At 38.7% G+C, this 12170-nt stretch overlaps 1 protein-coding gene across 1 annotated transcript in view; it reads left to right on the top strand.

Moving 5' to 3' along the window:
• MPDZ (multiple PDZ domain crumbs cell polarity complex component) overlaps positions 1 to 11238 on the top strand; it is a 102226-nt gene extending 90988 nt beyond the window's left edge. Inside the window, exons 38-48 of the mRNA XM_054398258.1 lie at positions 362 to 445; positions 569 to 762; positions 1003 to 1150; positions 4487 to 4573; positions 5896 to 5992; positions 6641 to 6684; positions 7756 to 7878; positions 8812 to 8916; positions 9034 to 9146; positions 10214 to 10337; positions 11092 to 11238. Of these exons, the coding sequence (XP_054254233.1) occupies positions 362 to 445; positions 569 to 762; positions 1003 to 1150; positions 4487 to 4573; positions 5896 to 5992; positions 6641 to 6684; positions 7756 to 7878; positions 8812 to 8916; positions 9034 to 9146; positions 10214 to 10337; positions 11092 to 11238 (1266 nt within the window). The remainder of the gene's footprint in view (positions 1 to 361; positions 446 to 568; positions 763 to 1002; positions 1151 to 4486; positions 4574 to 5895; positions 5993 to 6640; positions 6685 to 7755; positions 7879 to 8811; positions 8917 to 9033; positions 9147 to 10213; positions 10338 to 11091) is intronic.
• The last annotated feature ends 932 nt before the right edge of the window (positions 11239 to 12170 follow it).

The raw sequence follows: 12170 nt of genomic DNA, 5'->3' as shown, positions 1-12170 counted from the left end.
GCTAGGTTGAATTCTAGTTGTCCTTTGGCTCTCCTAATTTTCTCACTGATGAGCTTCACTAGAACTTTACAGTCCTGGTGAGAGACCTGTCCCCTCTTCCAAAAGCCATAAACTCTCCTTCTGTTCTTGAGGTCCAGCCAAAAGTCCCTATTCATCCAGGCCAGATGCCTTCCCCACTGAGTCATTTCTCAGCACATGGGGACAGCCTGCAGACCTGCCTTTAAGACTTTTGAAGTATGTCGAGCCTTCCTGGATTCTTATATGCTGATGAATTAGAGTAGGAATTTTCAGTTGTTCTTGGTTCAAAGTAGGGGAATGTGATTTCAGCATGCAATTTTTTTGTTGTTTTATTTGTCCACAGGGAGCAATTATTATCCATGAAGTATATGAAGAAGGAGCAGCATCTAAAGATGGGAGACTGTGGGCTGGGGATCAGATACTAGAGGTATGGTGGTTTCTTTTTTTCACTTTCATTGCCATTTGCTATCTAGGCATTTTCTATTTGTCTTCTGGAAGGTCCTGCGCACTTCACTGTTATATGCTTTCATTTTGTATGTTTTCATTGCAGGTGAACGGGATTGACCTCAGGAATGCCACACATGATGAAGCAATAAATGTCCTCCGTCAGACTCCCCAAAAAGTTCGTCTGACTGTGTACAGAGATGAGGCCCAGTACAAGGAGGAAGACATGTATGATGTACTCAATATAGAGCTCCAAAAGAAGCCTGGCAGAGGCCTTGGTCTGAGTATTGTTGGGAAAAGGTATAAATGTACCTAGAGAGCCAGTGTCTGCGATTTGCTGGGCATGTTTATGTTTCTGGTTGGTTCTGGTGCTCAGATTCTGGAAACTTGAAGGCCAAATATAATTGGCCATTCCTAGAGGAACTAGCCAGACCTTACTCAACAGAAAAATGAGATGATGTTTATTGTGTTCCAAATAGCAAGCCATAAAAATGTCCCTCAAACAGTACTGTAATGCAAAATCCATCTCTATATTTGCAGAAGTGATACAGGGGTGTTCGTGTCAGACATTGTTAAAGGAGGAATCGCGGATACAGATGGGAGATTAATGCAAGGAGACCAGATATTGACAGTGAATGGAGAAGATGTTAGAAATGCTAACCAGGAGGCTGTTGCAGCTTTGCTAAAGGTATTGTGGAAAGATGGATAAAGTGAAGAACTGAAACCTAGATTTTTGAAAGCTTTATTCAGACTGAGTTCAGACGATTAATAGATGTCACTGAGAATCAACTGTGCCTTCCCAAAATCAAGAGCATTTGTATTTTTATACTTTCACTGACAAAGGTGAGAGTGTAGTGGTGGTGTGGAGTCCCATGTTTAGAGGATAGACCGTTACACAGAGCAACCTAAAACTTTAAACTCTTTTTTCTCCAACTAACTAGTAATTTGTTAACTGTCTCACAGTTTTAGAAAGATATGCAGAACTGACTTAAAATGATGGAGAATTTAACAGAGAAGTTATGCCATTAACTTAGTAACGTTAAACTTTATTTTTGTATTCTGCGTATCTCTAGTGTCACCTTACATCGATTAAATCCATTTTTGCAGTGACCAAGGCATCTAGTTTAAGAAATTGCTTTCTCGAAAAGATACCTGAAGTAAACCCCTATATGTTCTTATGCTTCTGATGTCCTCTCCCTATTACCAAATAGGTAGGCTGAACATGAGCCAGCAGTGTGCCCAGGTGGCCAAGAAGGCCAATGGCATCCTGGCCTGCATCAGGAATAGTGTGGCCAGCAGGAGCAGGGAAGTCATTCTGCCCCTGTACTCAGCACTGGTTAGACCACACCTTGAGTACTGTGTCCAGTTCTGGGCTCCTCAATTTAAGAAGGACATTGAGATGCTTATAATGTGTCCAGAGAAGGGCAACAAGGCTGGTGAGAGGTCTCGAGCACAAGCCCTATGAGGAGAGGTTGAGGGAGCTGGGGTTGTTTAGCCTGGAGAAGAGGAGGCTCAGGGGAGGCCTTACTGCTCTCTACAACTACCTGAAAGGAGGTTGTAGACAGATGGGGGTTGGTCTCTTTTCACAGGCAACCAGTGGCAGAGCAAGAGAACACATTCTCAAGCTTCACCAGGGCAAGTTTAGGCTTGAGGTGAGGAGGAAGTTCTTCACAGAAAGAGTAATTGGCCAATGGAATGGGCTGCCTAGGGAGGTGGTGGAGTCACCATCCCTGGAGGTGTTCAAGAAGAGATTGAATGTGGCGCTTGGACCAATGGTTTGTCAGGTGGTGTTAGGTATTAGGTAATAGGTTGGACTTGATGATCTCTGAGGTCTTTTCCAACCTGGTTGCTTCTGTGATTCTGTGAAATCAGAATGAAGTGAGACACACAACATTTTCTGCAGTCTGGCAGGAAGTCCAGCTTGTCTGTTTTTCACTCAGGATTTTGAGGCATTCCTGCAGCATGGTAAGGATTCCACTGAGTCAGCACTTTCCAAGGGAAAATCATTCCACTAGAAGAAAAAAATTCAACTGGCCACTACACAGCTAACTCTTGGATATGTAGACACATGATCAGGCTTCTTTGCACTCAACTTTTTTCAGGTCTTTAACAGTTCGTCAAGCTTTAGTGCTTTTTTTTTTTTGGCTTGAGATGTGGAGGAGAAAGATTAGAAAGGGGAGGTAGGAGCACTTTATTCTGTATTCACAGCATGTGTCTGTAAGTGAGAACAGCAGAACTGGGTCTATATTCTGACAGCTGATTAGAATTCTCTTCTGGGTTGATACTAGTTTTCCATCCTTAGCTGATAACTTTATTTCATCTAAAGACAGTATTTTTCTTAAGTTTCTTACATCTCCTCTAAATACCCTTTCATGTGTCAAGTTTCTTACATTTTGGCAAACGTTTTGGAATATCTAATTGAAGATTCTTATTTCCCACTCATTATTTTTGCATTGATGTTTTATGTGCTCCATCCTACTCAGTAGCACTTGTAAACAATTATCCTAGACTTGAGAAATGAGAGGTTTAAAATAACTCGGATGTATTATTGTTAACAGTTCAGTTACAGTCACTCTTGTATAGACAGTCACCAATTTTAAGTCGGTTATGGCAGTATCACAGTATATCAGAGATTGGAAGGGACCTCAAGAGATCATCACGTCCAACACCCCTGCCAGAGCAGGATCACTTAAGGTAGTCCGCACAGCAATGCATCCAGGTGGGTTTTGAAAGTCTCCAGAGAAGGAGACTCCACAATTTCCCCTGGGCAGCCTATTCCAGTGCTCCATCACCCTCACTGTAAAGAAGTTTCTCCTCATGTTGAAGTGAAATCTTCTATGTTTTAGTTTGAACCCATTGTTCCTTGTCTTATCATTGTGAACCACTGAAAAGAGCCTGTCCCCCTCCACTTGACACCCAGCCTTCAGATATTTATAGACATTGATCAGATCCCCTCTCAGTCTTCTCTACTCAAGACTAAACAGCCCCCAAGATCTCAGTCTCTCTTCATAGGGGAGATGCTCAAGTCCCCTAATCATCCTTGTGGCTCTCCATTGGATTCTCTCCAGCAGTTCTGTGTCTGTCTTAAACTGGGGAGCCCAAAACTGGACACAGTATTCCAGGTGTGGTCTCACCAGGGCAGAGCAGAGAGGTAGAACAACTTCCCTAGACCTGCTGGACACACCTTTCTTGATACATCTCAGGATTCCATTGGCTCTCTTGGCCACAAGAGCACATTGTTGTTCCATGGAGAACTTGCTGTCCACCAGCACTCCAAGGTCTTTCTCTGTGGAGCTGCTTTCCAACAGGGCATCCCCTAAGCTGTACTGGTGCCTGTTGTTACTTCTCCCCAGATGTAGGACCCTGCATTTGTCCTTACTAAACTTCATGAGGTTTGCTTGCACCCAGCTCTCCAGCCTGTCCAGGTCATGTTGGGTAGCTGCACAGCCTGACAGGTGTCAGCCAACCCCCCCAGTTTTGTATCATCAGCATTTGTATTGTAAGTTCTGTTTTAATTCACAAGAGTAAGATGTAGAAATGAATTGTTGAACTGCCTGAAATGTATTTTGCTAAGGAAAATCCAAATGTGTTCTAAGTAGAATGAAACCACTGGAATGTGTTCTCAGGCTGAGAATGCTGCCTATTCTTGCAGTGTTTCTTTTTAAGTATCCCTAAAACATGTGAAAAGCTGGTAATTCTTTCTCCTCATTTAACTTACGGATTTCAGGAAAAGAGAGAAATCTATAGTAAAGCTAAGTGTGAATTGTTTTACTCACAAATTCAGTGTTAAGTGAAAGGTAAAATAATTAGTCTTACTGGGTAATTTTCACATCTGTATCACTGCTCAGTATTGAATATTATGGTGTCCTTAGTTTGTGTGACTCTTATCCTGGCATGAGCTCTATCTGTTCAGTGCTTGTTCTTTATCTCTCTGTCCATGTTTTTTCTTCTTCTATCACCTAATAAGTGACTTAAATAATTGCCATAGACAGAAGAGATGTCTTATGAGTGAATGGTTCTTTAGTGTTCACTAGGTACAGTAAGACTAGAGGTTGGAAGAATAAAAGCTGGTCCATTCCACTCTGAGAGGAGAACATCCCAGAGCAGCCAGGTGTGTAACTGTAAAATCTTTTTTTGTTTGGAAGAAAGAATGGTTAAATAATGAAAGCAAATAAAAGGATTTGGTTTATGATGACAGTGATTTTCCACAAACCTGATCTAAGATCATGCAAAGTAGGTTTTATTAGCGTTTCATCTTTATACTAACCTTTATATGTTCACTTTAGCATATTGTATCTGCTGAAGACATGATGCAGACAAAAATGTAATCTGGGAAGCAGGGAGGTGTGATTCTTTGCAACCTCAGAAGTTGCAGTGGACTTTAAAACTTCCTTGTTACTTTAGGAGTGCTTGGCATGCAATGGAGTGTTGTTTCAGGAAACATAGTGAGTTTTACCAATTCTTACAAATTCATGCTTTATAGTGGTCATTAGAAGCAGATAACCTGGACCCTTTCCATTAGACTTCTCTCAGGTTTATTTATTTTATTTGTTGTCTATTGGTGGAGTTTACAAACTTGCATCAATTCCTGCATTTGAATGCATTCTCCGTGTGGTAGCACCTCACATGATTCTCTCCAGTAGGAGCTATATTTATGGAAACTCATAAGTTACCTTAGAACGTTTCTTGTCATAAACTGAGTGTGCAGATTATGAAGTACTGAGATAAATACTTTTAAAACAAACCATAATTAAACAGTTTCATGTAAGCAAGTTAAGACTGGACAAGACTAAAATGCTAGACTCACTTCAAAATGGGTAATTCCAAGCAAGATGTAACCGTGCATTCTCTGTGCAGTCTTAATCCAAATTGTTTAAAAAGAAATAGTTCACAATGTTGAATGTTTTCAAGTCTCTGATAGTCAGTGTACTACTCTCACTAGGAGCCAAGTTGTTCCTTTGTGTGGCCCTGTAGATATTGTGAAATTTTTTTCTGGAAATTGTGTAGATATAGCTGAGCAAAGAGCGCAATTTTCAAGTGATGCAGCAGGTGAACATGAGAGTACACATGAGAATTTGTAAAGATCAACCTTGTCTTCTGTCTCTACCTTGTTAATCACAGCTAACTTTTGCATCAGAAGATCTCTTATGAGGTGATAGGACGTACAAATACAAGAGCACAGTGGCGACTTCAGAAGCAGCACTTCAAAGCATTGCATGAAGTTGTGAATAAATAATCTTTGTTGGTCCAGTGATGCGGTCGCAGCCCTCTAGAGTGACTGAGAAATAAGTGGAGGTTGACTGTGTCAGCTTCATTTGGGCACTGAAAGAGTAAAATAAAGCAAAATATGCTGAAAGTTGTGGGTTACAAGTTTGTTTCTATCAACTGCGTATCTGAAGCTTCTCTCTAATCCCAGTCCAACACTGTATTTAGGTCAGTGAAGGAAGTGGCAGCCTCTCATCATTCAGTTTCCCAGTTTCCAGTTCCAGTGGACCTGAGGTCTTTGAAACTAGTCTAAAGAAGAATTCTGGTAAGGTTTCTTTGGTGCTTTCAGTATTTTATATATGTGAATTGGTGTCTGAGATCTGCTTTCTCTAGAATGTTGTCATGATGTGCTGTAGTCCTGAAAGTGATTCCTTAGTCATGAAAACACTGCAGTTACGGTACAAGTACATCGTATATGTATTTGAGTAGCTTTTTATAAAAGAAACCAGCAGCTGGTGATACCAGTCATTTAGATACTGAGAATACTGAGAAACTAAGCTGAGCTGTCATTTTCTACTTACTCCAAATATGTCTAGTGAAGCTGTCTCATGCATAGAAACCTAGATACTGTATAGTTAGATGTGGAATAGATCTCATGCTCAAATTTATAACAAAGTTACTTCTGAACAAAATACTGCTAGCAAGTAATAGTTTTGTTTTTTTTTTTTTTATTCTATTTGAGTATGCTTAGCATACTTAATCCAAAAGATACTGAAATTGAGAGACTTAGTGATTTTTTCACCAACACTAGAAGTATTTTAACCCTATTAATTTAATGAGAGCCACTGCTTAAAACACGTTTATAACAAACTGGCAAAACATTGGATCATCATAGTGGTTTGAATAACTTTTAATGGAAGAGTTTCCTAAAAATGCTAATTTATTTTTTTCCTTTTTAAAATCCATTTGACAGCAGCTTCTGAAATCCAGGGACTAAGATCAGTAGTAATAAAAAAGGTAAGTTGCAGCAGGAAGTGGAATATATCAGGAACTGGTTTTGTGGATGTTGTCAATACCTGTGTTTACTGAAAAGAAGTAGTCTGGCCTGTGAATCATTTTGAGAGAGGAACTGATACAGCAATAGCTAGTTAGCTTGCCTGTCTTTTCAGGTTAAAATTGCATGATCTTCACTACCTATATTTATATGTAAATTTGGTGCATTTTATGCTATCACATTTCATGACCTTTTTTTGAAAGCAAAACGAAGAAGCATTAATAAGAGACAATGGAACCAAGTTTTATTGTTACCAGAGTAAGTTAAATGCAGACTCTGCTTTAGTGAAGTAGGGGAACTATACCAAAGTTGCAAGCCCATATTTCTGTTTTTTCCTTCACACTTTACTTGACATCTGCCAGGTTTTCAACTGTGAAGTTCACAATCAACACCCTTATTTACAGGAGCATGAGATCTGAGTCACAGACTGATTCTGATTGTCCAGAATATTCATATTGATTTGACTTTTCCTGGCATCTAATTCACTTGATTACATGGATATATTTAGCCATTCTCTTTTTACAGGACAGTCTGTAAATACCAGTTTACAATAGCAGTTTTTGCAGTTAGGTAGTAGGGCACTGTACAGTAGTGAAAAGATTTTTTGTTCTTCAACAATAGGACACTAGAGGGAGCATAAAGATTAGTGCTAGGCCTCAACTAGTCCAGAGAGGGAAATCAGTACATACAATATTAAAAACTAGCTATTCCATCTGTTCGTCTTTTCTTGGCCAGACTTTCTATGCTGATGTTAGCAGTCTGATGCAGAATACTGTAAGTATTTAGTATGGTGAGGATAAAGCATACAATTAAATCAGCAAATTGTCACCTAGCTCATATGGGTAGAAAACATACGTTCTGTGCTCTGTGCTTTATTGATATACTGCAAAAATGCACTAGTTTTAAAAATGACTTGAGATTTAGGAATTCTGAATTTCAGTAGGGGCTTTATTAGTTTTTGAGATAGGCTTACAATTCTCTGTGTGTGTTTTCTTTACAGAAAGATCTAATCTCTTTTTTCATGACAATGACAGGGTCCTGCAGATTCCCTAGGAGTGAGCATTGCAGGAGGTGTAGGAAGTCCTCTTGGAGATGTTCCTATATTTATTGCCATGATGCATCCAAATGGAGTTGCAGCTCAGACTCAGAAACTCAGAGTAAGTTAATAGTAAAGAAGGTTGGAAAGATTGAATAGGTAATGCAGAGTAAATACTCTGGTCAGGCAATTAATTAGCAGTTTAATGATAGAGTTGTAAGTGCTTCGGGCTCTGACAACAGTTTTTACTGTTCAGATTGATGAAACAGTAACTCACATTGGTAGCACAGTGAAAGGTAATTGCTGAAAGATAGTAACTTTGGGAAACAAGTCCTAAAGCAATCTTGGATCATCAAGATATACTTAGCTTGTGAAAACTGAAAATGGAGAGAGTGGTTCAGAATGATGAATTCTGTGGGTTAGTTCCACCGATGACCATGGTGGTCATTCCTGCAACTGTATATGTTCAGTCTGTTTTCTTTCTCACATTTTCTCTGCTTATCTGTCTTAGGATAGAGATAATACTTTTTAGGGTCTGAATTAAAGTGGGATACATCCTTTACATGTGTACTGTATCCAGTCTGTACCAGTCTGGTTGAATTTGACTCAGTGCTTCTTGGAAAATGGACAGTATTACTTGAGGATGAATTAAAACATAATCTCTGATGATAATTTATTATCTCAATCTGTCTATCAACAAGTGACATGTAAAATCTCTTTCTTTTAACATGCTGCGTATTTCTAGAGTATTATGATTAATTCTGTAAAGCATCATTACTTTTTTTATACTGCACACACTAAACAAGTATAATTTGCTAATTGTGATGTGGAGTTTTTTGTCTCTGTAAGGGATCATTATGTAGATCAAAGATGATTTGCCTTTGAGAGAAAATGTGTGGTGCAAGGTTTCTAATTTAATTCTACCTGACCTGTATCACTGATAAAATCTGGCTAAATGGAGTTACACAGATTTGCTATTGTTGAAAGAACGTGACAAATAACTTTATGTAACTAAACTTACCGTTAGTTAGATTTTCTACAATTTCTTCTGCAGGTTGGGGACAGGATTGTTAGCATCTGTGGAACATCTACTGAGGGTATGACTCACTCCCAAGCTGTTAGTCTCTTAAAAAATGCTTCAGGCACTATTGAGTTGCAGGTAAAAAATCTTCAGTGACATTTGAAATATTTTATGAATACTGTTTTGTCAGCTGCTACAATGGATTATTTTGGAGTCAGCATTCTCATTATACTGGTTTACGAACTCTGTTCCCAGGTTGTAGCTGGAGGAGAAGTGAGTGTCATAACTGGTCAGCATCAGGATACCCCTACATCCAGTCTTTCATTTGCGGGACTAACTTCAGCCAGCATTTTTCAGGATGACTTAGGGTCAGTAACTATAGAATATACAATCTCTGTACCCTGTTATTTTAGGTAGAATGCACAGATTCTAGCAAATAATAGATTTTTGCTGTTTGATTTAATCATGACTTACACATTTGGTCTCTATGGGAGCTGTAGGTCACAGGCATTCTTCTGCATTTTTCATAATGTGATTTGTCATTCTCTGTATTTTGCCTCTCTATAGAGTTACAGTGTGATTTGATTTCTTCACTGTAAATGCAAGGCTCCATTGTTTGACTGAGCCTTGGTAGAGATAATTGGTAACATCCAAAATGTTTTTTCTCAGACTTAAATAGCAATGTCCTTTCCACAATGCTAGCTGTATTTCCATAATGTGCTTTCTAACACTGGGCTATCAGGAGCATCTAGCTTTTCTGGTATACAAGGTGTATTGCTTCTGGTATATTTTAAAGTACAGCTATCAAAACAAGTTTTGCTTCAAACTGTATCATTAATCTGAGGCATTTTTTACTTAGGAAAAGGGAAAGAGAAAATAGAACTTTTCAGCAACACAGATGTGCTTCAAAAGATAGAACTTCAGAATTTCTTAGAGTCAAAATATATGTGGGGTGATACACCTACAAATGGTCTGGTATAAACGCACACATATAAATGCACTCAGTCATGTCAGAGAAGAAGCAATTAAACCTTAGAACATAAACTGTTGGGGCTGATTGTGGATGTTTTTTTAAGAGGTGGAGTGAGTGCGTTACTGGAGTTTTAAAGTAGGTGTTTGTTATGTAGATTTGAGGTACTAAAACTGCATGTCTGCTTTACTAGTAAGCACTGTTTGTGGCATACTGCCGCTGTAACTATGCCCTGAGCTGGGTGGAAGATTACTGAAGCTACCCTTCAGTAATAATGAGGGCATTAGACAATCATAGTGTTTTACATTAATTAAAATAGTCAGTATGTTAGAGGAGAAGCATTTGTAGTAACAGTGGAAACGGAGATGTATTGCTTGGCTTGAAAGGAGAAATGATTTTTATTGAATATTCTATATACTAAATCAGACAACATTACCATGTTTTTTCTTTTTTTACTTTTCTCAGAACTCCTCAGTACAAGACCATTACTCTGGATAGAGGACCAGATGGCCTAGGCTTTAGTATTGTGGGGGGTTATGGCAGTCCCCATGGAGACTTACCCATTTATGTGAAGACAGTATTTGCAAAGGTAAATGTAAATTTATTAAGTCAATCCATTCATTAGTTCACAGCTGCTACTATTTAAGTCATGGCCTGAGTTTAAAGGCAAAGGATTGTTACAGTTTCTCACAGCTTTTCTTCCTCAGTGCAAGTGGTGGTCAAAATGTTCTTGCAGTATTTGAAAGGTATGCTCTTAGTAAGATTAAGAATTTCTAAATGCATTTGACTGCACATGCTAGAATCTTCAGCTCTCAAAACTGGAATTCTGCACATGCTTAGACCAAGGTAAAATAATATAACTCAGTAGAGATATTGGAAGAAGTTCAGGTACTGACTCGGATTTGGTAGATTGCACTGCCCCAGGAAAAAGCCCCAAGTCAGAGAAAAACGGAATCAAAAAATCCCAAATTTTCATGGTAAATCAAGGTACAGAGATGGGTTTTGATTACTGACTTTATAATACCAGTTGCTGAAAACTTACTCAGGTTAAAAATTTTACTCCTATTGATAGTAGAGTTTAAAAGTTAAACTGTCTGGATAAATAGGGTTAAGGAAATATAAAAAATCATATATATACAACTTCTGAATGTTGTGGAACTTTGGGCAGGGCATACTGCAGCACTAGCAGGCTACACAATGATTGACTGTGTTTGAAGCACTGAGAATCAAGAAAGTGTTATGGGGTTTTGTGCACTAAGCCCATTTTATGAAGACTGTAAGGCCAGTGTGGTGGGGATTAAAAGAAATGCATGAGTCTGCATTTATGTGTTGTGTTGTTTCAGGGTGCAGCAGCAGAAGATGGACGCCTGAAGCGGGGGGATCAAATCATTGCTGTGAATGGGCAGAGTTTAGAAGGGGTGACCCATGAGGAAGCAGTTGCTATTCTGAAAAGGACAAAAGGAACAGTCACTTTGACTGTATTGTCATGAACTGTCTGCCCAAAGTGGTTGGGTCAGTAAGATTATATTATTTACATTATGCATAGCGAAGAGAATGGAGATGTTTATGTAGCCTTCTTGCTCTGCCGGCTTCACAGGACTGTGTCACAGCAATGAAGAAAAATAATATTTAACCATATTTTTGTATACAGTAGAATTATTTCTGTTACTGTCAAACCATGGGGATAGAGTTACTTGAGCTATGGAAAGGCATAGACATTTTTTCCTATTAGTATTATAATAAATGCTTGTAAGGCACCCAAAGCTTTAAAAAAAAAAAAAAGTTTGCATTGGTAACCACACAACGCAACATAACAGGAATGGTACAATAAATATGTTGGAAAAATGATAAAGTCACCAAGTCAACAGGGAGATGGCATGGGCAGCAGTAGTCAGAAAACAGAAATGAGGTTACTGAAGAAAGAAAGTATTAATAAAAAATGGACTTTTGAAGAAAGAAGAAAAAGTATGTAACTTGGAGGCAGATGATTAATGGCTTCAGGTGGTTATTTGTATTATTTCACAGAGCCCAAGTAGAAAGAGCTGTGTGGGTTACTTGCAGGGGGATTTCTGCTTTTCTCTGTACTTAAATTACCTAAGTCCTACTGTATCCAAAAAAAAAAAAAAAGAAAATAGTATTTCAGTTTGGCTTAGATGTGAGGGAGTAGAGGTGGGTTCTTTTAAAGAAAGAGGGTATGTTTTTTTGGTTTGAAAGGAGAGGACTTGTGATTAGGGCTGAAAAATCCCATTTGCAAGTGGAAACTACTCCTGGTGAATGAGAGGGCCCAGCAACTGCAATGTTAGAAGAACTAGACTTTTCTTTTACAATAGTAGTGTTTTCCAGACTTTGTGGATGTGAAAGCAACCTTCACAATATGAAATACGTGTAAGCAAAAATTGTCCTCTTCCAATGTGCAAGATTA

Source organism: Indicator indicator, chromosome Z (assembly GCF_027791375.1).
Source record: "Indicator indicator isolate 239-I01 chromosome Z, UM_Iind_1.1, whole genome shotgun sequence".
NCBI classification, from domain to species: domain Eukaryota; kingdom Metazoa; phylum Chordata; class Aves; order Piciformes; family Indicatoridae; genus Indicator; species Indicator indicator.
The sequence above is the reverse complement of the archived record's forward strand: the minus strand, read 5'-3'. Positions and strand labels throughout refer to the sequence as shown.